We start from the raw sequence: 26,679 nt of genomic DNA, 5'->3' as shown, positions 1-26,679 counted from the left end.
CTAATAAAAACTGAATATTTGCCGAGATTGGCTACTAAAGAAAGGAAAAGTACAAATTGTCACTGCTATGAAATCCTGCAGTGTTTCATACCAGGTACAGAGAACTCTGAACGCGTGTTGCGTACTTGTTGAACAAGCAAAACCTTTCTATGTTCACATTGCGAGTGGGTGACTATAGCTAAGCAAAACATGTATGTAACCAACCCGTGGTCATCACTGAACCAGTGACATTCAGTCTAGACATAGTATAGATGCATGGCGACAGCCTGCAACCTCCACCCTGTATCTTGCTTCTTAGGTTCTATGGGAGGATTCTTTAAACAGGGTTACAATAAAACTGAAAAGAAAAGAGTAAAGCAACCCTTTTAATCAAGTGTAACACGTGAGCATAGAATGCAGCACGCTTCTGACTTCGCTTGTTGATCTGACTGCCACTTTTTTTCTTCACCAGCACCCTCCATGCTATACAGCCACCAAACTTCGAAGTACGCATCGCAGTTATAAATGCTCCAATATGGGAGGCGAAAATTTACAGCAAAAAAGCCCATTTAAGAATATATATGTCAAAAAATTAATTGACTTTGCCTCTGGTAAACTTGGCCCAAAATTCCAAAGTGAGCACGAAGTTATATAAAAGCACCGAATCATTTTTTTTTCTTGCCACATGCAAGTTTCGCCAACAGCGCAACAGCCTTTTCCACCATACGAAGGAGCACTGCGGTGCGGAGAAAAGAGCGGGCCACGCCCACTTCTGGAAAACCCTGCCTCCGTGCGATTGGGAAGGCCAGAGAGAAACCCACAGCGCATGCGCCATTTTGGACACCATGCCTGAGCCAGCCTGATCACACATAATGCCCTTCCACAGATGGTACGACGTGTCCACACCGCCTAACGTGATCGGCTAAAACGCTCACGCTGTTACGGTGACCATATGGCAAATCATGTGCGGCCCACAACCCAACACCACTAGCCACCTATCGCATGCCCACCAACACGGAAAAAGAAATCGCACACTCAACCAAGGAACTGCTGGCCAAACCCCCACAATCCATAGCAGACAAGCAGACGCTGCAGTGGCAGATCAGTTCCGTCAATTCTGCCAGACAAAAATCAACATCACACACACAATGTTGCCATTAATTCTGGCAAGCGAGGCGAGCGTTTAGAGGCAAGCTATAAATAATTTTGAAGAGAATTCGCAAAACTCTCAAGCCTGAAATTTGGCCCAAATTGCACAAACATGCAAATGAACGTACCCAGTGAACTTCATTGAGATCCATTGACCTAAAAAAAATTGCCAGATTAGGTCTTTAAAGAGGCGGAAACGAGAGGGATATGCCTTACCCAGGATATATATATATATATATATTTTTTTTCTGGGGGGATCTCTGAAGGTTCGTGTAGAACATCTAACGTTGGCAACAGATATGAAGACATGCAAATACTTTCATCATCATTACTAGCCCGACTACGCCCACTGCAGGACAAAGGCCTCTCCCATGTTCCGCAGTCAACTCGGTCCTGTGCTTGCTGCTGCCACTTTATACCTGCAAACTTCTAATGTCATCTGCCTACGTAACTTTGTCTCCTCATCACCCGCTTGCCCTGTCTTAGAATCCAGCCAGTGATTCTTAACGACCAGCAGTTATCTTGCCTTCATGCTACGTGACCTGTCCGTAACCATTTTGTCTTCTTGATTTGCACTATGATGTCCTTAACACTCCTTTGTTCCTTGATACACTCTGCTCTCTTCTTGTAACTTAGGATTACACCTATCATTTTCCTTTCCATTGGCAGTGCTAGCACTAGACATACCTTTTACAATCGAGGAACTGAACACTGCTATCAGTAAGTCAAACAGGCGCACATCACCCGGCCATGACAAAGTAACCTATGAAGCCATTGCAAAGTTACCCCACGCATCCCGCCTACGACTCCGAGCGTAAAAAAATTCCTCGCGGATGTCTAGAGTGGTCCCCACTGAGTGGAAGCTGGTTAAAATAGTGCCCATTTTGAAACCTGGTAAGCAGCCAACAAGCTACACCTTTTTCCGGCCTGTCGCCCTACTGAGTTGCATTGGCAAACTCATGGAGTGAATGATTCACAAACGATTGACATGGTTCCTAGAAAACCGCAATGAATTCCCGCAAGAAACAAATGGGTTCCGCCTAGGCAGGTCGACTATCGACAATGTCATCGCGCTTGTCTCTGCCCTTAAAGAAGACCTCTCAGCAGGTCGAATCCCGACAGCCGTATTCCTCGTCATCAAAGCAGCTTTCGAATCAGTCTTTCACCATGCCTTTCTCGCAACCATGGACGATCTTGGCCTAGGAGGGAATCTATACAAAAGGATTGAGAACTATCTAAAAGAGCGGAAAATATATATGAGCACTCCAAATGGTCCCACACACAGTTCTATACAGTCGAGAAGGGTGTACCCCAGGGTGCCGTGCTCAGCCCGCCCCTTTTCAACTTTACCCTGATACACATAACAAAGTCACTTCCTCGAGGAGTACACATCACAATTTACGCCGATGACATCTGTATCTGAAGCGCTTCAAGGTCACGTTACATCACAAAAACAGCGACTTCAAAAAGTTTTACAAAACATCTTTACATATCTAGCGCCTCGAGGCATGCACCTTTCACCAGAAAAGAGCACAGCCATTGCTTTCACGAGAAAGAAAATGAGCAAGATACACTACTCCTCGTGGACGGCCGCTGACCTATGTACGGTCTCAAAGATTTCTGGAAATCATCATCGACAGATATCTTTCCTGGTCTCCTCAGGTGAAGAAACTTGGAACTAGAATAGTAGCAGGAACTTGGCTGGAACACTATGGGGATGTAGATGCCACTCAATGATACTGCTTGAGAAAGCATACATTGAAGGAACATTACACTATTGCCTACCGGTGCTTCACTGATTATCCCGAGTAAATAAGAGAATTTCAGAAGCCGCACGCAACAGCTGCCTACGATAATGTCTAGGGCTCCCAAAGAGCTCATCAGCATTGGGAAGTGTAACGGAAGCAGGATGTCTCCCACTAGATGCCATCTCTATCTAAGAACCCAAGCGTACTCATCTTCGACATGCATTAGAAAGTAAAAAGCATTTCCTGTACCGAGTTCACCTAACGCACAGCAATTCTGCGTTCGGCCAAGCTGTGCGTTGCTTTAACTCTCCTCCGTTAGTTCAGCAGCAAAAATTAATGCCTGCAACATTTCCTCCCTGGACACTTTCGCCTCTAACTATAAAACAAGTTGTACCTGGCATCAATAGGGCAAAGAGACTAATGTCACAGGCTGCGCTGTTGCAGACTACTCTTTTTAGCCAAGAACTATGCTCAACACTCGCATATTTACACCGATGCCTCAACCACTCGGGAGACTTCCGCTTATGCACTTTATATCCCTTCTACAAGACAAATGCTATTCTGTCGACTGCAACGGAAGACATCCTCGACAGCAGCAGAACTTCATGGCATCAAAGAAGCTGTCCTTTACATCTTGTGCCAAATGCCAGACCGATCAGTAATTTTCACCGACTCCAAATGAGCAATACAGATACTGTTCAACCTCTTAAAGATAACGAATTCTCCCCCCATTTATTTCGACATCGCATACCCACATCACCTGGCTGTTACCGCAGAGAACTATAACATTTCCGTGGATACCGGCTTGTTGTGGCAATTCTGCCAACGAAAAAGCAGATGAAGCAGCACACAAAGGTCTTCGACACCACAATTACAGACAAACTTATTTCACTAAGTTAGATGCTGCTCAGATGGATAAAATAGTTGCGTTTGAAGAAAATAAGAGACGCTGGAACCTTCCGACACATCATTGTGCCTTCCTTCACTCTATCGACCCCTATCTGAGAGAAAGACTAATTCGAAATTCCTCGACATCTGGAAACACTATACCCTTGTCTACGTCTAAACAGTGCCTAGACTCTTCCTAGTTACACAGGATAGTGGACACTGCATCAAGGTCCCACAAAAACATTCAAGGATGAAAGGGCTCCCATACAAATTGCTTTCTCTTCATAACAGTCACAAATTTTTTTATTCCACAAGTGGAAACAACCATCACATTTCAGGTCAATACTGCAATTTAATGTGCCATTTGAGATTTAAACTGATGAGCGCTTCACTTTCAGTGTTTGACGTAAAATTTATTAGTTTAATGTGGCAATTTTCTTTTTTATATAATTCTCATTACTGGGCAATTTTGACAGCTAGAGGGTACGCATGCCTTGCCATGCTTACTGCAGTGATGCCTGCAGCATAGAGCCCTACATTTATCATATAAGAATTGCAGGTTTGGTGTCAATTGTGCTAGCATACTCTTGCGCCTTTCTTCAACCTTTATTAAACAAACTGTGTCACCGAATACCTCCTATGATCTAATTACTCTTTTTATTAAGCAGGCATTTCTAAATAATAATAATTTGTGTTCTATCTCTTTCTTCAGCAACATTAATTGCATGGTGACTTTCACACAAAAAGTGCCAGTGCATATGAAAAGATAAGACATTCTCACAGTGGAAGATACTTGTCACGACTTGAACCAAAAAGTGATTTTAAGCGTTTTTAGCCTATCTGTATGCAATAACCATGTTAGAGCCAATGGCTACACATTCATGCATTCAGCATCAGCAGTACTAATAGTCCCGTCCTGTGATGCTTTGTTCAACCACAATAAGTAACAAAACATTTCCCATTGCAAAGTTGTTTCTAATGAAAAAAAAAAGAATAGGAAAAGATTAATGTATAAAATACCTAGAAGGTGGAACCATATATGTTAGAATTATCGACACCTTTGCACCAGTGGCTCTTAGAGCAAACTAAATTGCTACTACAGCTGAACAAAGTGACACATAAGGGCACTTTCTCTGCCGTTCCTTAGGTGTACAGTGTCAATTTTCATGAAAGGGAACACGGGAGCACATGGCCTGCGCGCTCCCCCGGGTGCTGGCAGCGCGCTCAAGCGGGAGCGAAAGCAACCACAGTGTCTTCTCGGATCATCTTGCAGGCCACGTGCTGTCGCGTTCCCTTTCATAAAAATTGACACTATACATACAGTAAAATCTCATTAATTAGAAGTCACTAAGACTGTGAAGAATATTTGAATTGAGTGGGTTTTTGAATAACCAAAACATACAAAAAGTGGGATGCAAGAAACTGATTTATTAAAAGTAATTAAAAGTGGTCGTTTTCGTGCCGTCTAATTCGCAGCTCCCCCCCTCCCCCAAGGGTCATATTTTTCTGCAATACCAGGGCCAAATTTTGCCACAAACACGGGCAAAATCGGAATCGGTTCATGACACCCAAAGTTTTCGAATTAACCAGACTAGTGCTGGCTGCCACTTCAAATTATCTACTCAAATTTATATTGAAAAATGCAGGGCCGCAGAAATAAATCGAATTATTGAGGTTTTAGTGTATTTGGCATTCAGTTCTCATACAACTGCAGATTGATACAAAACAAATGCAACAAAATTACTCCCTACAATATATTAGAATCACCCCCGTGAATGTGACAAAGGCGCAGAAACAAAAAAGAGGATTCTGCTTGTTACCACGAGCAAACATGTAGGCCGTGTTTTCCTTTATTTTTAAAGGAGCAACCAGATATGGCCCCGACTGCTTTCACATGTCACCGATTGCTTTAGGATTGCAGTAGTAACCACATTTCCTGTATTCCACCACTCCATCAGTTCTGTTTAAATCCCAAACTTTCATAGAACATTCACAAGTGAGTGAAATATCAATTTTATAATTATTTTAGAATGGCTCATGAAACTTCGGAAATTTTATATACCGACTGTTTCAACTTTTGTAATGAATTAGTAGTTCTAGAAATGAGCCATTCATTTAGAAAGTGAATTAAACAGAAGACCTTTTTTTTTGCGCATATAGTGCCCACAGCAGAATATCTGCATACCCCTAGAAATTCAGAGAGAGGACGACTATCCCACGGAGTTCCACCATACAGGAAGAAATATAGAAAACTCCAACTAGACTACAAACTAGCAAACAGAATGACACCTGCTATTAGAATGCATTACTAATTACAAGATACAATATGACAACAACCACCTTAAACACAATGGAGTTGAAAGACCACGAGATTGAATGCAGGACATGTTCAAATCAGTAAACATACATTATTATTAGTCATGATATCGCCACGCTGACATACTTGTGGTAGTCGCACATGGTCGTTGCTATTGCCATGGTGTCTATTACATTGGCATTTTAAAATTCCAAAATTGTCTGTTACACACCCTTGCAGACACTTCGAATATAAAAAGGTGAGTAGCTTTCTATGTAGTGTGTGAGCACATAGCCTTCAACAGCTACTAACAGTTATCGGGGGAATGTGCTATCACATCAGACTACACCACCACCTAGCCAATGTTGGAGTATCATGAAAGCCACCATTATGAGCATATTGTACAGATACAATTGAACAGTTTTCTTTTTCCTGGCACATTGTTAACATTATCATTGCAGGTACAAATTTTTCAATTCAACGTAACCAGAGTAAAGACAATTTCAAGTTTTATGTGATAACAGATGTCTATATCATATACTAAGCTATTTCATCTCTGCCCATATTAAGCATGAGCCTCTGTACTTGCTGCTTCAGACTTATGCTTTATCGCTTAGTAGTATAGCTGCTGTGCTGGCAGTTCTTTAGCCCCACAGCTCATCCTTAATTCATTCAGATGCATAACTGAAAAGTCCGAACAATAATGTGGTGTGGATTTTAGAAAGCTGAAAAAAAGAGTAGGTACTTTTGTAAACTAGGTGATGAATACTTATCCCAGCATTGTTTCCAACTAGACTGGTTCTGCTATTATGATTGAAGTTTGCAGTAGCACTTATTCCAGCACAAATCTAAGATAAATAGCAGAGCAATCAAATGGAGTGTCTCCCAGAAACCTGGGACAAAGGTAATATTAATAGTAATGAGGCAAAAAGATGGAACTAATAGCATTTTGTTAGTGGTAACCTTGCATATACCAGTAAATTTATTTTTTGGCAATGTTTATTTGATTAGTGAAAGCTGATTGCCTAAATAATTACTTCTATAATAGCAGAAAATCCAACATCTAATTATGCATTATATTTGAAAACACTGTGCTGAAAATTTCTATTCTGCTACATGATTAGAAAACGGAAACATAAAAAGTGTACGCAACAGAGATGAAACACATGCAACTGGACTGGAAACCCATACAAGAGAAATGTAATTCGTCTTAATGGTTTGTGCTTTTAAATTTCCTCTAGTGATGGACCAACTCGCCCACAGACCAAGGTATTGTACGAAGGTATTGTACCAAGGTACTGTTTTTCCGTTTCAGATTTGTGGCACAAAAAGGCTAAGAAAGATGTAAAACGAGTGCATGTGACAGAAATGCACTCTATCTTCATCTTTTGTTTCTCTAGGTACATCATAACTAACACACAAACTTATGCTTAAAAAGAATGATCAGTAGTACAAAGCTACAGATTAACGACCACTATAAAAATTTGCATTTTTGAACAGAGGCTCAATATTACTTGGCTATATCAAACTATCCACTGCTTTGCATGGTGGGACGAGAGGTTGTTTCTACAAACGGTCACTCTACTTGTCGTATACTGTATTTTACTGCGATTACTTCTACTTACACTCTTCACAAGCATATGCATGAGAAGAGGGAGGGTGGAGTATCATGATTGATATACATGTACACAATCTGCTCAAACTACTGTCGATAGTCACGTTCGAAGAATAAAAAAGAAACAAGCATTCAAGGTCGCGAGGTACGGAAGAAGTTTTTTTGTAGCCCTGTCATCCCTCACTGCTTAGCTTCCAGTGCTTTCCTCCGAACGAAAGAAGAGAGAATGCAATTGCAGCATGCGACAAACTTTTGTAACTCCACTCGTACTCGACGGATTCTCAAAATTTTTGCGGCATTGAATTCGTGAGGCAATAAACTCTTCCAGTGAATTCATTCCATGGTTACTTGAAAAAGTGTTTCAGGGCCCCTATAAATATCTTAGTAACAATACCATTATATCACAAATATGACTTATGAAATGCACAATACCAGTGCCAAAAAAACGCCATTTATTTATTCATTCACTCATTTATTCTTTTACTCAGCTTTCAGTTCAGTACCAGTTAGTATTGACAATATTTATTGCGTGACAAATGAAAGCACATATTTACAACCTCATGCGTCATATTAAGAAATAAACATTATTACAAAACACCGATTACTCTTCATATACTGTATGTATTAACTAAGCTTCACAGTGTCAACAGCAGCCTTCAGTCATGACTAGCGAAGCGTAGTTGTACTGAGAAGTGATGAGGCATACTTACAGATGACGGTGAATCAGGGCTCAACTGTAATTCAAACACACTGAAAAGTGCGTGCACGACAGATCTATTCTTACAGAGCCAAAATATGTTATTTAAACACAACAGTGTTTTATGCCGGGGTCCACCAAGAATATAGTGATGTACAGCTAAACCTCTGTCCAGAGGCATGCTCTGGACAGAATTGCTGTGCAGAGGCATGCTCTGGACAGCAATTCTAGACTTTTATATTAGATGTCTCATATAAGCAAGGTACTTTGTATGCATTTTCTTATCAACCCGTATTTTACTATAAGCAAACTGGTTTCTCTTGTACCTATTTCTCTCTTAAATCAATGTCTCTTATAATAAAATGGCGTTCGACTGTATTTTCTTCACGAATATATCTTTGTTAAAACGAACGTCACTAAGTGAGAAATAAAAAACTGCATAAAAATTTCCTTCGCCAGTAGTCTAACCTCAGACTCCTTGGCCAGCCATAATAACTGACTTGTGCTGTACCAGTCGAGCTAATGAGGCAGATGAGCATCTCTCTACTAACATGTCTTATATCGCTCGACCATTCTCTCTTGCACATTGCTCTCTGGTAGTTATAAGGGCGGTGCTTCCCTCTGTGAGCGGTGACAAGAAGTACGTAATGTGGTATGACACTTATAGTGGTGATAGAGAATGAATCATTAATGACATACTTAAAGCATGGCATCCGAGATTGTGTGCCGGGTCGCGACCTCGAAGGCCATGGCAAAAAAACACGGGCTCACTAGTATTGTGGAGTCTCCCTAGATGCAGTCATGTTATTTGCCTTTTACTTCGTGTTAGCATACAATAACTCTTTCCCGGAGTAGTACCGCTTCTAGACGTGTCAACAACCGTTACTCCCCAGTAATAAAACTGCTGCAGTAAGCACTGCAGAGAAGCAACGATATCAACGGGGGAATGTGGGGCTTCGTAGGGGCGACACAGAGGCCAGCAGGACGTGGAATGCCTGCATGCGTTCACGGCTCAGGCTACGAATCTTTTCTTGTGTTGCTGAAGCACAGCGTAGTAGTGTATGCATGAGTACAGGCGTAGGTTACCCTCTTACTCGGGGGCACGCATCTTTGAAGAAGCGCACATCAAAGCAAACGTTTTGAAGAAGAGCACATCCCGTACCAGCTGTGCTTGTAATGCTATCTTTGAGCAGGATTCATGATACGGTGTGTGTCCAGATATAAGTTAACAACTTCAGCTTCCGTAACGATTAAATCATCATCCTGGGTGTTAGCCATCACAATGACGATGTGCCACTAGGTGTGCATGCATCTTGTACAAACGATCGAAATCACTACACAATAAGCACTATTACTGTGAAAACAGTTTTCACTTTCGTGTTTATACCAACTCCTATAAAGAAGGGATCAGTCATGTTTTTTACCAATTGAAACGGAATGCACATCAGTGATAGGAGAGCACAACAGTAAAGGAAAAATAAAGGTGCTGCTTACCAGGATTGAAGAGGACCACTGCACGCAGACAGCCAAGCTCGGTGCGGTCCATCTTCATCTCGCGCATTTTTGCTACCAATTCAGTAAGAACCCGGTCGAAGATAGCTCCAACGCCAGCGCTGTGAGCACTATGCCGCTGCACCACGAGGCCTGTTGCGAGCACAATGCCATCACGCACATCTATGGAGCGGTGTGAAAAAGCAGCAATAAGTAGCTCATTCCAACCAGCCTTAAGCAGCACCATGCGGTCCTCGATGGGAAGCTCCTCGAAATGTGGAATGTGCTTGGCCCACTGGACCAACTGATGCAGCTGTCGGTCAGCTGCTTGGCAGATGCTGCTAACAGGATCTTGCTGTTGGGCGTTCTCGGAGAGGGTGCCGGTGTGCGGCTCAACTCTCAACTCTGCCTCCAGTATGCGTTCCAAGGGCATCTCTGGGGGTGCGCCACCACTTGTGCTCTCCACTTCACTGTCGGCACGGTCCTTTGTGCGCTGTCGTTCCTCTTGCACAGCCTCCCGCTTCATGCCGCAGGAGAGGCACTTCTGGTAGCGACAGTACTGACATCGGTTGCGCTGCCGCTTGTCGATGACGCAGTTGCGCTCCTCTCGGCAGGCATATGTCAGGTCTTTCCGCACCGTGCGCTTGAAAAAGCCCTTGCACCCCTCGCAGCTGTGCACAGAACAATGCCAAAGAAGATAAACACAAGCACCACTAGCATAGATGAGTGAATGAAGGAATAAATGAGGTGTAAACCCACAAACGCTCATGAGATTCACCGTCTGCATCGGTTTCCGGTTCAAGATATCTGCGGTGTGCCGTTTCGCTGGCCGCATTTTTGGAGCTGTGCGCACGTCTTTTCTTTCGATTTTGTTGCAATCTAATCACTCGTGCAATCATCGTCGGTAGTGCTTCTGTCAATTGCTCGAATTCGAGCACCAAATGGGAAAAGATGTTCAGATACGCTTGGAACGAAGATAGAAAATTTAAGTGGGTTTTGCAGCAACAAAGAGACCCTTTGGATGCCTAGTGTCAAATGGGTGATATTTGTCCTAAATCCTGCATGAATAGTTTCGTTTGTGTGACACATTCAGTATTTACGCACAGGGGCTCCCAGAAAAAAACTAGGGTAGGTTGACTATGTGCCACTGACATTTTGATTGATATGTGGGGTTTAACGTCCCGAAACCACCATTTGATTATGAGAGATGTCGTAGTGGAGGGCTCCAGAAATTTCGACCACCTGGGGTTCTTTGACGTGCCTCCAGATCTGAGCACATGGGCCTACAACATTTTCGCTTCCATCGGAAATGTAGCAGCCGCAACCAAGATTCCATTCCGAGATCTGCTATTGACATTTTGGCATGACGAAAGAGGAACTGAGGCGTCAAGGCAGAAGCATGAAATACATTTAAAGTGTAGTTTTTCATCAGCACAACCACAATCACTATCTACGCAGCTAAGACAAGCATACCATGTTTATGCTAAAATTCACGGCCGCCGTGCAACGTGCAGCTTGCTCTGACCCTGGTACTGAAAATAGCTCGACACAGCAGTCATCAGCAGCACATCAGGCTAGCAGTGACGCCACGGAATCAACAGACACAGCATTTGTCAATTACATCAACTGCAGCCACGTATACACAGTCATGCGGTAGTTCTGAAGGCAACAACCTCGCACCAGTGGGAGAAAATGATGTGTCAGTAACGCTATGTAGACAAGAAAAAGCGCCCCTCTTTTCCAAGCAGGTATACAATGTGTTGCTGGTAATTCAAAGTGTTCCTCCAAGCATTTCTTTCATAGTTATCAATTTATTCATACCTGATTTGGTGCACAAGTGAGCAAAACAGGTAACTACGCATAACAAACACGATGCCTGCCTAGGAGGCGAGCGTCGTCTCGGCCAGCCTGTTAACCAACGAGATGCAATACGGAAACGCCAAACAAGCTCGACATACCAAAAAAAAAAAAGTCCCGCCAACACATTCCGCTTTCAAAGATTTTTTTCAGTACTGGTCTAGTAAACGAATGAACAATTGAACATTGAGCCAGGCTGTCACCGCTGAATAAGTAGATTTAGTAACACAGGATACCCTTTGCACATGATGAACATTGATACAAGCTACTGTTTACGCAACAATCCGAGACGGCGACAGAGCGGTGTAACTACGAATGCAAAAATGGCTGAGCGTCCGACAGAAGAAAACCCGTAAAAATGAGCTTGTTGTGGACAATCTTGTTAACATGCAAGTGTAAAATTTGTTGAAATATGCGACAACAAAGGCCATACTACTTATTATTCAGAAAAAACACAGAATCGTGATAGCCCGTACAGTCTGTTGTTTGCAGCTTCTAATGAAAATATTATTTGGCAATGACAGTGCATGCTTCCCTTTCGTGGTCAGTCGTAGGTGCGACTGTGCTAACAAGTCCTGGAAATTTGCAGCATACGCATTGGGTTGCCATGAAGAAAACGAGCGACACCAATACCCATTTGCCGATACCTAATGAGTGACACAGCAGAAGGAGAGTCGAACCAGAAGCTGGTGCAGACCGCGTGCATTCCATGATCCTTTGAGAGTTAACGTCTCACCTAAGTAACTATACAGTGAAAAAAACCAACAACAACAGCAAAGTCCGTGAGAAGGAAAGCAAAACAATGCAATCAGTATTTGTAAACAACGAAGCACCAACAATAATTCTCACAATGCTAAGTTGATATTCAATGTGAGCACTTTGCAATAATTTTTCAATCATTAGGTAAATAGAAAGAATGGGCAAAATAAACACTAATAAAGTGTGAAATCACCCTCAATCAATATAACAAAATGAGGCATAATGTGACTTCTTTAAGTATCTGCATGAAAACTCAAAATCAGAATTTACGAGTAACTTAACTGAAGCTAATTTGCCAACACAAGGTAAATACACAGAAGTAATACTGAGGGGCATAAAATCATTTGCTTTACGTGATAAGCCAGTCAGATTCATTAGGTCTGGCTGTCCTACCTAGTCAGAACCTTGGAGATATACTATGCATTAAGAGTGGATACGTGGGACTGTTGGTAGTGGGTCATAGCATAAGCTTCTTGCAAGGTAGAGGACACCAGAAAGAAAAGAATGAAGACACACAGTGCTGTGTATCGTCCATGTTTAAAGACGATTGTCTTTCTTGGGGACCTTCGATACTGAAATTTCGGTCTGTCTGTCTGTACATTTGTATGTTTGTCCACCCTTAACGGTATTGAGTACCCTGAACGGCAGCAGCCAATGCCCCAAACGGCCCAACCCATCCGCAGCGCCCACCAATGTTGCTTAAGACTGAGCGTTCATACTTGTGCGATCGTCAAATAAAAAGCAATTATTGCACATATCTGAGGCACCATAACAACATGTATATATTCTGTATGTGCGTCTTTTACTAGAACAGGCATACATAAGTAATTCTAACGACCATAGTGCTTATCATGCTGCGCTTGCACGAAGAAGCAAGTGTTTCCAACGCTTTGCTAAGACGATACGGTGGCGGCACCTATCCGTCGCCTTCCATTCTACACCTTATCGCCTATGAGATGGGCACGCACCCGTCTCAGAGCTGCACGCTACGTTTTCCAAGAAAACTGCCAGCTAGCGCTCATGTCTCACGTGTGACATGACTGGATGCGCTCGTTCCCCTTCGCTGCACGCTCAAGACACTCTAACGCAGCGCTTCCAGAATACCATTCACCGATTTTCTTGCACAGAACATCAAATTAATGCTTTGTTCACTCTCTTCACACATGACTATCGTCCTTCGACGACATTTGCACATTACCATGCAGATACGGGGCCAATCTTTTTTCTGGTGCCCTTGTCTTTTGCTGCATGACAACAAAGCTTAAAAAATATATTGCACAAGAATATCCTCACATAGAACAATATATCAAAAGCTGTGATGCAAATAATAACTGACTCAATAAAAATCTTTGATAAGAGCAGGGTATATGTAAGTTAATTCTAGCTTGGTAGATAACACAAGTGAATAGGCACACTGCTATTCCTAATAATACATCATAATAACAACGAGCAATTAGTAGGTTTATAATCTGTGGCATGTCGTATACTCTTTGTAAATTCTGAGTAATAAAAATTTATTCGAATAACTTAGTGAAATGTCACTTGCATGAGCCTTTCTGTAAACAATATGCAAAACGTTAGAGTGCAAGTTAAAGTAAACATGCAATATGAAGCAACAGATGCTTCAAATGCCATGTCTCCCACAACTTTGACCCATCATTAGTTTCAGGGCCCCAAGGATGTAGGGCTATTGCACACCTTTATTGTGAAAAAGTTATATTCCAGACTACCTGAATCATTCAGATAGTCTGGAACATAACTGTTTAAAGTGAGCTCCTCACACTATTTCCGTCAGGCACGAATGAAATATTTTACCTGAATCCAGTATCAGATGATCTTCATTAATGTCATTTGAAGAAAGTGTGAAATGACTTTTCCATGTATGACGTTGTGGCTACATATAGCTTTTATTCTGCACATATGCTTTTAACTGTCGCTCGATGCTGCCTATGCTTTTCCCATTTTTTTAAACGTGATGCATTCTACCCTGCTCTTTGTACATTCTCTTGTATGCTTTTGTCTTTTTTTGTATATATATTTACTGCCATTTGTATTCAACCCTGCTAAGCATCACTAAAATTTTGCAGCAAATATTGTCTAAAAACTATGTGTACCTTCCACCCTGTAACTGCCCTTTTGAGGGCTAGCAGTATTATTAAATGAATGAATTAATTATAATGCACTGTCAACGAATGTGTCCAATTCCATTATCTAATTCCAAAGCACTTTATAAGATTTCAACACAAGAAAATGAAGTAATATATTGTTTTGTACAAGTTCAGTAATTAATAGTTATTAGCATATAAATAAATACCTCATCATTGCACAGTTATGTTCTATGTTGACAAAAAAGAATGAAATTATAGGCTCGGAATGTGTGCACAGTTAGTTTTCGGCTGCATTAGTTCAAGAATTTCAACATTGGTTCCAGAACGCAGCATGTCAAACATCCTATCGAACATCGCTGTGCCTTCAGGAAAGCGATTGGCTGCAGCCATATGAGGCACACTGAGGTGAAGTCAAGACATGACTACGCAGAGGGTTCAATTTGTCTAATGAGCAATGTATCTTGCTCTTTTTTGGCCACAAGTCAACATGACTGGCAAAAACATGTTCCATACACAAACGTAGCCAGTGCCGCTCAAGGGGTTGTGGTCACTCCACATTTTGTTTCACATATCTAGCTTTTAATGGTATGGTACTCTCCCATTAATCAATCCAAGTGGAGAGTTGGCCTGAAGTAGGTGGCCACTCTTTAAGTTCACTGCAGCACAAAAGGCGATACTTGGTATAAATTGACCGGCAGGCATTGTTTTGCATATGCTACTTTCTCGCTAGTTTTAAATCCATCGAAGTGAAACAGGTGCTTTCAGCTGGCAACCAAGTGGTTTCGAAACTGAAGGCACATACAGATTAACCTTTGTGCACTTCAAACTTGAAGCGAACAATATGCACATGAAATCACTCGCCTGTACACGCCATAGTGCTTTCCCGAAGCCCGATCTCCGCAAATGGAGCAGAGATGCTTGGAGCCACTCAGCGGGTGGTTGGGAGGATAACGCGTGGCTGCTTGCTGCGGAGCGGCCGGTGGTCCGTTGTTCAGCTGACGACCGTCCAACGGGGATCGACTGGCCGAGGGTGCGCCGTAGCCGCTCAGCAGGAAAGACGGCTGCGGCGGAAGGCTGCTCGAGACTCCGTTGGAGGTCCCGCCGTTCAAGCCCGGCGCTGTGCGAATGCCCGGGGGAGAAACATCAGGCGGTTGCAGCGGTCGCGTCGGCCACGAGGCCGCAGGCCCCGCAGAGCCGTACAACAGAGCAGTTACGGAAAGCTTCGGCCGCTCCTTCTTGTACATGCTGCCGACGGCAACAGGTGCGCACACGAGAACCGGCTGCTGCACTCCGTAGCGCGATCTAAGCTGGGGAGGCGCCACGAGGCGGCCTTGGCCGCGAGCACACGTCGACGACGCTCGGGTTTGACCTTGAGACCGGGGTTCACGAGATCACAACCGCGACTGAATCACAAGAGTTGTGCGACCACTAGTCGCCGATGAGTGGCAGCCTGCCGCACGCACCGGGGAAGCGCAGTGACGCAGCTCGGGACTAGTCGGTTGTCCTTGAGTGGCGACCGTGTACAGGTAGTACACCCGACCCTCGCTGCGCAGCTGTCCGGACTCTCTCCCCCGTGGGAGGCACGCCAAAGGTGACGAACGCAACGGCGGCCCAGCGGTGAAAACCGCGCGTCTTTGACTCCTCGACCGTGAATACGCGCGGCAGCAACGCGCTGCGAGGCGGGCTTGTCGAGCATAGCGCCACTAACAAACGCCCGCTCTCTGCACACGCGCGCGCTCGTGCCGCAAATACTCCGTTTACCCGAGTGCGCACAGACGTACTTCAGGCATAAGCAAGGAAGGATTTCCATGCAAGGGATTGGGGATCCTGCAATGAAGGGTACGAGTGAGTTCTCGTTAACACTTGCTGCTTGTAATCAATGTGCGTACTCGCAGCTCCTAAATTTCGAGAAACCACACTTATATGCTGCTCGCACACTCCATTGTCTCAGTATACGGTGGCGATAAGTGATGTTACAAGTTACTGTAAACGCTTTTGGTAAACAATAGACCGCCGCCCTTGAAGGACATCAGCCCGACACTATTGGGTCAGTGAACCTAATAACAGGGAAAAGCGCGTCTGCTACAAGCGGCAAATGTTAACGGCTTGTGCAGTCTTACCTCGCTCCTGTGTGGCCATGTACTCGGATCGAGCTCAATCTGTAGACATACTCGTTTTGAATTTGCTGACCGAAAGTCAGAGTTATTAAGTTGCAGGGTCGTCACAGTGACCAGTCGTCGGCATCAAAACGGAATTGTGGGTCGATGTGGCGCCATCTGGAGAAAGTATAATGAGACTTTGCCAGCATGCGCCCCTATCCTTCCTCCGTGCCCCTATCTTTCACGTAGGTGCGGCCGCGGCATGCGGCATGACGCTTACATGGGATGCGTGTGTGCGTTGCTCAGTTCTGGCGTGTTTTGTGTTCGGAGGTGTCTTTGTGTTGGGTTACCGCGTTGGCCTTGTAAGCGCTTCAATTTTAGCGGTTTCTACGTTTGTGAAGCCCGTGCGGAAACAACTTGCATATTTGATACTCAACTGCGGCGATGTCAAGACGGTGCCGGTGACTGCGGGACCCATTAGTGAGTGTATGACGCCCATGATCCGACGTGCTAGGTTGTTTCGGGCTTTGCAGTCGCCTAAACTTAAATGGCTCATCATCGCGTCTGCAATCGTATTACTCGTCCAAATTACTGGACTGTACACAATGTGTTGGGAAACCCCCTACTCGCAGTTCACGTACCCACTTGAAGTGGATGTTCCCGAACTCTTGCGTGCTCTCGAGGATGGTCGCGCGCCTGCTGTCCGGCCTATCAACTCCTACGAAAGCTACCGCTTCAAAATTCGCAACGACCGCAAGTGTGCGGACGTCAACGGCACTGTGCGACTGCTTTTACTTGTCAAGTCTGCGCTGCACCACAGAGCACAGCGGGATGCCATCCGTCGGAGTTGGGGTTTCGAGTCCCGTTTTTCAGACGTCGTCATACGGCGCATTTTCATGCTTGGTGCTGGCAAGCCGGAGACACAAGACGAAGTTGACGCCGAGTATGCGCGTCATAGAGACATCATTCAGGCAGATTTCATTGATGCCTATTTCAACAACACTATCAAAACTATGATGGGGCTCCGGTGGGCATTTGAACACTGTCGGAAAGCTGAATTCGTGTTGTGTGTAGACGATGACTACTACGTTTCCGTGAAAAATCTGCTCAAATTTATCAGAAATCCGTGGGGCTTGTCGACCGTAGACTCTGAAGAAGAGAACACACCTGCATCATTTATTGGAGATGGTCGTCTTTGGGCAGGCTATGTGTTCGCCCGATCCCGACCTATGCGGCATCGTTGGAGCAAATGGTATTTATCGTTGGATGAGTACCCTTTTTCGCGATTTCCACCTTACGTGACAGCGGGCGCATTTGTGCTGTCCCAGCCAGCTCTGGTAGATTTGTACCAAGTGGCCCAGTATACGCGCCCATTCCGTTTTGACGACATATTCCTAGCAATTGTGGCACGGAAAGCCGGCCTACAGCCGTTGCATAGCGACGCATTCCGTTTCTGGGGCAGGCCCGAGTCCCCACAAGACTTTGAAGGCTTGGTGGCTGCTCATGGCTTCAGTGATCCTGAATTATTGGTGCGTGTTTGGGAACAGCAGAAGAGTCGTGGCCAGGCATGACACATAGGTTTTCAATGAAACTGTTTCTTAGCTCTGGACTGTGTTTTATTGTTTACTGCGACAATAAATTCTTGTTGGCTGTTCTGTTTGCTGACTAATGTCCATTAATGTCAAGTGAGAAAAATGATGCATGTAGTACTACTTGCGAAATGCATCGTAGTTGTGCTTTGTTTTGGTGGAGAACAAAAATTACTGCTGACTCTATAACTGTCATTGCATTGTTTGTATTCAGCTTCAACTTTTTGTGTTTGCATACTGAAGCAAGTGGTTGGCTGCTGTTGTGACATTCGCCTTCGGTAGAGAATCAATGTGCACAAGTCAATTCTTAAACTTCTCGACACGCAGTACTCATGCATTGACCAGAATTATATGTTAAAACACATTTGAAGGGGCCCTCCAACACCATTCAACCCCCCTTGTTTTATTCGTCGGTAGTGTAGGCTGAAGTACAGACAGATTAATGCAGTAAAAGCTGCAGTGATAACGGCACGCAGTCTCAAGTTATTCGACTTATAAAATTGAATATACAAGAAAAGAATGCCGACCCTCGATTCGGTTTTTGCGGGGTCATTTGACTGTAGTTCACTCGCCCATGACGTCGAAAGGCTGTCCCAGTGAAATAAATAGGAAGCGCCTATGTAGGGGAAGCTCGCACTCTGTTGTTGCTGTTTCTGTTTTCAAATTAATGTAGACCTTGTGTTTGACGCCTGGATTCGCAATAACGTGAGTGGGAGCTACTATGTCGAAGTGAGGTATTTTGTGCCGTTTTTTACAACATTCTGAATCACTCCCTCCTCTTATACTGAAAAAAAAACTTGTGGAACGACCAGGATAGTGAACTACTGTTCACCCTTCGCGCGATGTTCACTGAGCTGCCCGAAGAAAAACAATAGTGCACTGGATGGATGAATGGATTGATATGGCTGTACCCTTTAGATCGGGCGGTGGCTAACGTCACCAAGCTGTGATACTTAGTGAACCAAAAACTAAATTTTTTTTCCTTTAAATAGTGAGGTTGAAGGGTTTAATTTTCACTCATGCCTTGACTTTAGCCACCAATCAGATAACCTCCTTCTAGTTAATTCTACCCACTTAAAGTCTATTTTGCCCTCCTGGTTCCTAAACCCCAGTGCTTTGAAAAACTCTGCGCCATCAACCTGAACTATAGGGTGAAGCCCTTTACAAAACATTATCAAGTGTTCGGCAGTTTCCTCCTCCTCTCCACACGCACTCCATCCCGTGTCTACCCCTTCGTATTTGGCCCGATATGTCTTGGTTCGCAATATTCCCGTCCTCGCCTCAAACAGTAGAGAACTACCCCTAGTATTATCATAGATCCTTTCCTTGGCAATTTCCTGCTTAAAAATTCGATAGATCTCTAGTGCGGACTTCTTAATCATGTCAATTCTCCACATATCAGTCTCCGCTTCCTTCACCTTCTTCTTAACTGATAATTCTTTTTGGTGTGGCCCCCTGCTGTTTCCTAAGTATTTACCCGTCAGTTTTATGGTTCGCTTCCTCCATTTTGTATCGACATTCTTCATGTACAAGTAGCTGAAAACCTTCCTAGCCCAATGCTCCTCCCCCACTTCTCTCAATCACTTCTCAAATTTTATTTTGCTGCTAGCTTTCCTACCCTCAAATGATGTCCATCCCATATCACCTTGTACACTCTGATTTGGTGTATTCCCGTGAGTGCCTAAGGCAAGCCTACCTATTCTACGTTGCTTAATTTCTAATCTTGCTTGAACTTCTGATCTCATGCACAAGACCGCATTGCCGAACATCAGACAAGGAACCATGACCCCTTTCAAAATTCCCCTCACAACATCACACCTATTGTAATTCCAAAGTGCCCTATTTTTTATCACCGCTGTATTCCTGTTACCTTTAGTCATTATGTATATTTCATGTTCCCTTAGGTACACGATCCCCTTGCTTATTCATACCCCCACCCCCCCCCCCGATATTTGTATTTATCTGTTATCTCTAGTGTGACCTCTTTTATCCTAGGCTCCCTATATTAATCCTGTTTTCTTACTGAAACTGAAATCTAACCTGTCTGCCTCATTACTGCAGATATCCATCAATCTCTGCAAATCTTCCTTGTTGTCGCCCATTAGCACTATATCATCTGCGTACATAAATGCTGGTAGTGCCTGTTTAATGAGTTCTCCTTGTTTGACGAAAGATAGGTTGAAGCCAAGTCCACTTCCCCTTAATTTGGCCTCTAATCCTTGTAGGTACATCATCAATAACAAGGGTGACATAGGACACCCCTGCCTAAGCCCCCGTTCTACCTCTGTGGGCTTGGATACCTGTTTTTACCACTTTATAACTATCGTGTTACTTTTATAGATGTCTTTTAAAAGATTAGTGACTTAATCTTCCACACCTAGTGTGTCCAGTATTCCCTTCAAGTCCTCTTGAACCACCCTATCGTACCCTCCCTTGATATCCAAAAATGCCAGCCACAGGAGCCTGTGTTCCTTTTCTGCTATTTCGATGCACTGCATCAGTGAGAACAGATTGTCTTTCAACCTCCTGTGTTTCTGAAACCCATTCTGCTGTTCCCCCAGCACCCCCTCATCCTCTATCCATGCCTGCAGTCTTTCCTTTATAATCTACATTGCCAGCCTGTAGACCACTGATGTCACTGTTATAGGACGGTAGTTGTTTATGTCAGCTTTGTCCCCTTTTCCTTTATAGATCATGCTCATCCTGCGAAGTTTCCATTCATTGGGGACTTCATCATCGATTATGGTTTTGCTCACTGCGTCTCTCAAAGTCTGCGTAGACTTGGGACCTAATTTTTTTATCAGCGTAATTGGGATGCCATCAGGGTCTGTTGATGTACTACTAGGAACCCTCTTTTCAGCCCTTTCCCACTTTCGTGAAAATGGAGCCATTGTGCCACTTGATTCATCCTTGTCTATTGTGGTGCATAAGGCACTTCTTTGTTCAAACTTTTCTGTCACCCTTCTTCTTATATATTCAATAGCTTCACCCCCTTCTAGCCTAGCACCTTGAGCTGTAGTTATAAACCTCTGCTTTAGGCTTGTCACATTTCTTAGGGAGTTTGGATGGTTTTTAAATTTCGCAGCTGTCTTTCTATACTTTTTATGTACTTCTTCCAGCCACTGAGCCCCCTTTGTTCTAATCTTTTCATTGATCAGAAGGGATGCTTCCCTTCTACAGTTTAGAAAGATGTCCCATTTTCTTTCAACATCATCTGTCGGTTCACCCCGCTGCTTAGCATGTCTGTGTTCTCTAGAGGCTTCCTGACATTTCGCTATGGCTCTCTTCCTCATTCCACCAACTCTTGGGCTTGTGTCTTCTTTTTCCGGGTGACTTGTCACGTGCCTTAACTAGCTCTAGCTCAAACAGTCTAATTATATTCGTGTATGTCCACACTGTTTTATTATCCTCAGTGATTACTTTCTCAATTTGTTTAGTAGCTATTTCTATTTGCCTTTATGAATAAAAATTTTCCTGTAGTTGTTCATCTTGTCTCCTTCCCATTTTCACTGCTCTTCCAAAACTTAGCTTGATACATTTGTGAACACTACCCAAACTTCTGGAGCCACATTCATCAATGTGCATTCCCCTGAGCCTATCATACATCCTATGGGACATCATTGCGTAATCTATTGTTGACTGCAGGCTTCCTACCTCCCATGTTATTTGCCCTTCACTCTTCTCAGTACTGTTGCAAGTGATCAAACCATGCCTTTCACACATATCCATGATAATTTTGCCTGGTGGGTCAGTATACCTATCGATATCTTCTACGTGCGCATTCATATGTCTGAGTATAATTATGTCACACTCTCCTTCTTATTCCTCAATGTCCTTTGATATACACTCCACCATCGCCTGGTTTTTCTCTCTGGCCTTTGCTCCCGCCCACAAGTACACCCAACCAAGGAGTGTCATCTGCCCAGCTGCTTTCCCTCTTAACCATAAATGTTTCATGCATCCCTGCTTGACTCTTTGCCAATCCATACTTTTATGTATGAATGCACCAATTCCACCCCACTTTTTGCTGCCTTCTGTTCTATTGCAATATTCCCATACGTAGTCCGGATTGCAAGGTGGTTGCTCCATGTCTCGAAGATGTGTCTCCACAATCCCATATACCATCAGCTCCTCCTGCCTGAACTGCTCTTCTATCTCTTCTCACTTTAACCTATTCCTGCAACCCTGCATGTTAATATTGCCAAAGTCTGACTTAGTTCGGCCCTTGTGCTTCGGTCAATTTCTTCTCCTATGGACTCCATGTGGCTTGAATATTTGTGGCCCTTGAGAACTGTCTTTAACTACACTGTTGGCCTCAGGGCTCTGGGTCCCCCTAAAGAAGTTGTGGCTTAACGACCCATTCTATTACCGGCCCTCCTGCCTGTCGCACCACTGTAGTGAATGATGTCATCCTGTGCGATGGGTCGAGTGCCGGGCTCATACACGTCTTGGTTAACTTCCATTACGCTGTATCCGAGTTGCCGGCTCATACGCTTGATCACACAGTTGGCCTCCACTACATTCCTTTCAATCCCACGAGACTGCCCCCAGACCTCTAGGATTGTGCATATGGTCACATGCACACTCCCAGATGCTTCTCGGGGCTTACGCATCCCATCCTCTAACTGTCTCTGAAGGTTCCAATCCTTGCTCTTCAACACATCATTGAGCCCAGCATGAATAATGACTAGATTTTCGCCCTCTATGCTGTCCTCTGCAACCTCCTGAACTTTGGTCAGTGCATTCATCATGCTCTTCGCTGACTGGGCCTCCACCCTCACTCTCTCATCTTCCTTCACTCGTGAAGACGCCATCCCTAACCCTGGCCACGTTAGAGTCCCCCACCACTAGGAACCTTCTACACTCCAGTTGCTGGCTTCCTGTTTTTGATGGCGCCCCTGTTTGCTTCACCTGTTTCTCTCTCTGCCGTGTGCCCTGTGTTCCTGCCCTGCTCGAAGACAGCCGCGCCAACGAGCTGTATGTCTCGGAACCTCCGTGCTGTGGCCAGACACTGCGCCCCCCTGACCTCTCTTCTCACCTGCTCCTCCCCGCCTGTCACCTTCTCCGCTACCCACGCCTTCCGTCTGACATTCGAATAAAATGACAGCTGATAAATAAAAAGATGGAGATAAACCTAAAGCAGCATATTGATAAATGCAGTGTGGGCAGTTGTAGTGAGCACAAGTTTTATTGTTCGACAGCGTGGCAAAAAGCGCAAGAAAAAGTAACATTAAGCTGAAGAGATATATACGATGAATTTAAAGTATTTTGATAGATTCGCTTCATCTGTTCGTCCCTTTACAATGAAATGACTAGAAGGGCACACCAAGCAATTTCTACAACTAGCAACGTTACACACAACAAGGAATACACCGAGTGAAGGAACATAAATGGACATGTCATTATGTAAAATTAACAGCAACATACATAGTAACCATAAGTTTTAAAAGAAATAGAATAAGCTCTGTTCAAGCAACGTTGCACGCATAATACATACACTATGACACAGAGGAATACTGTCGATTATCCTTTTTCAATGAACACGAAGATTATCGCGCACATTAGATGTTACATTATGCGCCACGTATGTTACCCGAAATTCAAGAAAATTGTTCCATGCAAACTTGGGTTGTTGCATTGCCGTTCACATTTTTAGTATCCGTGAACCACGCCTGCAACTAAAGGTGCCACTAAAAAGCAAGAGTAGCCAATGAGAGAGAACATAATCACTCTGCCACGATGTAAAAGTCATTTTCAGCAATATATCTCAATCAGTTGAACTTGCGTCCTTACAGCTGCATGAAAAGTAGGGCATAGTTATTTTAATCAAACCATCTTTTTTTACTACCCGCCACGGTGGTCTAGTGGTTATGGTGCCGAGGCGCAGGTCTCGGAATCGAATTCTTGTCGTATTTTCAATGTAGGCAAAAATCCTTGAGACCCGTGCTTTGTGATATAAGTGAAGACCCAAAGTGGTAAAATTTCCGGAGCACCCCTCTACGGCGTTTCTTATAATCGCCTTGTCGCCCACAGAAAATTACAGAATCTCTGATGGAGATCAGTTTTTTTTGTTTATTTCATTTTGTGTTTGCGTTGATGACTCTATTTTCTTTCAACGATTGACTCGCCACTGCGTGCTTCTAGTGAGTTTGTCGTGTATAGAGCAGCGGTCTTGGGGTCATCGCACTCGTGGCTTCTGCTGCGACGCTGTTCTGCTGCGAAGCTGTTCCAATTGAATTTCGTCACGTGAAGTTCTGGTCTGACGTGACAGAACCAGCTCGAGTCCTTACTGTGCTCCTCGCTCTATCGTTTTTGATATCACCTGCATCATCCTTGAAATTCGACGAAGAATATGGCCACGTGATTACGGTGGTGAAACGCGCAGAACACAAGCCAACTAACTATAAACCCTTCATTCGGTGAACTTGGGCCCTGCAAAAGACGCAGCGCTCACAAAACAACGATAGCGGTAAACACAGTCGCTCATCAATAATCTGATGGTCGATGAAGCTTGTCGGCTTTTAATATAGATGTGTGCTCGTGTGTACACGTCGCAGCGTTCGTTATCTACTCGCTTCAGTTCCAGAATGAACTCCCTCCCGCGCGTAGTGTGCGTCATATATGATCGGATTCAGCATTCGAAAATATGAAAGGAGTTTTCTTCGCACTAATAAGTGGCCTGTGACAACACGTGTAACAATTTTTGTTGGTGAAGCCCGGTACGATCAAAATAAAGATAAGTATGTTCAATAAAGAAAGAAGAAAGCTTTTGTTAATGGGAATTTTTAAGTTAACTGCAGGAGCAGCAATGTGTTTTCGTCTCGAAGTAGAGTTCACGTGCGAAGCCGACAGATCAGGACGTCTTTGTTTTTTGTTTTTACAAAAAGCCTGTAATGTCTAAAAGAACACCATACAAAAGCTATAATGCAGTTGACGTGCGTGTCGCGAGATCGAATCTCGGCCCTGGCAGCCGCATTTTAGGTGAAGGTGAAAATGATCGAGGCCCGTGTTCTTAGATTTAGGTGCACGTCAAAAAACTTTATGTGCTCGAAATTTCTGGATCTCTCTGCTACGGCGTCTCTCACAATCGTATTATGGTCTGGGGTCGTTAAACATTAACAGTTATTATTATAAATGTGAAGCACTTTAACATCTACAGACCGTGGCCATATTACGGTGAATATATATGTATACGACACAGAGATACTAAACGATTATGATCAGATGCACTTGATGTAGAAGCTCGTGTAGTATCGTACTCGTCTTTGAAACATAATAGTCTAATTTGTAATACCTAATTGAAGGGCAGTAAGTAAGAAAATAAAGAGAAGTAAAAGCGGACGAAAAATCAACAATGATCACGTGATGTCGGTGGGAAGCGAACCTGCAAAAGTTGCACTATGGGTGCAATTCTGACAACTCGCATTAAATACTACAACGCTCCAAACCTAACCCTCTCCCATCCTTTTCTTGGCCTCATATCTGTTGGCTTCATATGATTGTCGGATCTCTCTGACAAAATAAAAAAGGCCACCCTATCCATTCCCCTTGCCCATATTCGTGACTGCTGCGTCTCTCGACAGGTATTACGTAGTGCATGATTGGGATAGCAAATACATGAACACTGAAGACTCATTCTTGCCGTCGGCGTCAACCTCATCTTCCGTTAATGCCCTAGTCGACAACATCATGCCGCGGGACGGTTGTTATGCATACGTGTGAAAGCGCCCGAGGTTTGCGTCGCGGTTCCAGACGTGAAACACGCCGCCGCCTCCATCGAGCAAAATGCGCATAGAAGGGTGCCAAGGGGGTGGGGTGATGCGTGCTTCCGGCACGAAATGCGTGCTATGACAGTACTAACAAAATCTGTCCGTGACATCTCGCACGGTAGACAAAAGCTATGCTGCCGCCAATCATGTGCCTCGATTAAAACTGCAGTGCACGAAAATTCAATATATTACGTGCATACCATGCCAGTATTTCTCAAAGCATCCATCACCGTCAAAATGCAGAACGTTCGCTTTCGAAGAGGAAAGGTTTTTTTTAATAGCTGCCATATATGAAGAGCAAGGCACCGCATGTGAACCTAACAGAATAGCGGCTTAAAAAAATCAATCGCCGAAATTTTTGTCTTGAGGAAAGCAGACACACGCAGCCGTGTAATGCAGAAAGATCCCATCGGCGGAGTCGTCTTGCCAACCACTCAGCCCCTGCGCCGAGGAAGGGAATGGTGGGCATGGTGTTCGCAAAGACGTCACTGTTCTCAAACGGGGAGAGGTCTCACACGGATGCCCTTCCAGATTCTTTACTATACCCACCCTTTGCAAGCAGCGGCATACGACGTCAGGTGGGTTTTCGGGACAATGGGGCTCAAGTTGTCCGCGCTGGCTGAGGAGAGTTGCAG

At 44.1% G+C, this 26,679-nt stretch overlaps 2 protein-coding genes across 5 annotated transcripts in view; one reads left to right on the top strand and one right to left on the bottom strand.

The window, feature by feature from the left end:
• The window catches only part of LOC119187558 (retinoic acid receptor RXR-alpha-B), a 123,666-nt gene extending 106,820 nt beyond the window's left edge, over nt 1-16,846 (bottom strand). For 3 of the 4 annotated variants that reach the window (XM_075878686.1, XM_075878687.1, XM_037435697.2), the window contains exons 1-2: nt 15,449-15,831; nt 9,867-10,534 (exon numbers count right to left, since the gene is read on the bottom strand). In XM_075878686.1, coding sequence (XP_075734801.1) covers nt 9,867-10,534; nt 15,449-15,831 — 1,051 coding nt within the window. Of the gene's footprint in view, nt 1-9,866; nt 10,535-15,448; nt 15,832-16,707 lie in introns of those variants that run through there. The other variant, XM_037435698.2, reaches the window with a different exon arrangement.
• Nucleotides 16,847-16,877: 31 nt separating this feature from the next.
• brn (beta-1,3-galactosyltransferase brn) lies at nt 16,878-18,351 on the top strand. Its single transcript, XM_037435679.2, has one exon. The coding sequence runs from the start codon at nt 16,878-16,880 to the stop codon at nt 18,255-18,257; it is 1,380 nt and encodes a 459-aa protein (XP_037291576.2). The 3' UTR covers nt 18,258-18,351.
• The last annotated feature ends 8,328 nt before the right edge of the window (nt 18,352-26,679 follow it).

The sequence above is a fragment of the Rhipicephalus microplus genome, chromosome X (genome assembly GCF_043290135.1).
Source record: "Rhipicephalus microplus isolate Deutch F79 chromosome X, USDA_Rmic, whole genome shotgun sequence".
Classification (NCBI taxonomy): Eukaryota; Metazoa; Arthropoda; class Arachnida; order Ixodida; family Ixodidae; genus Rhipicephalus; species Rhipicephalus microplus.
This window is presented reverse-complemented; position numbering and strand designations above follow the sequence as displayed.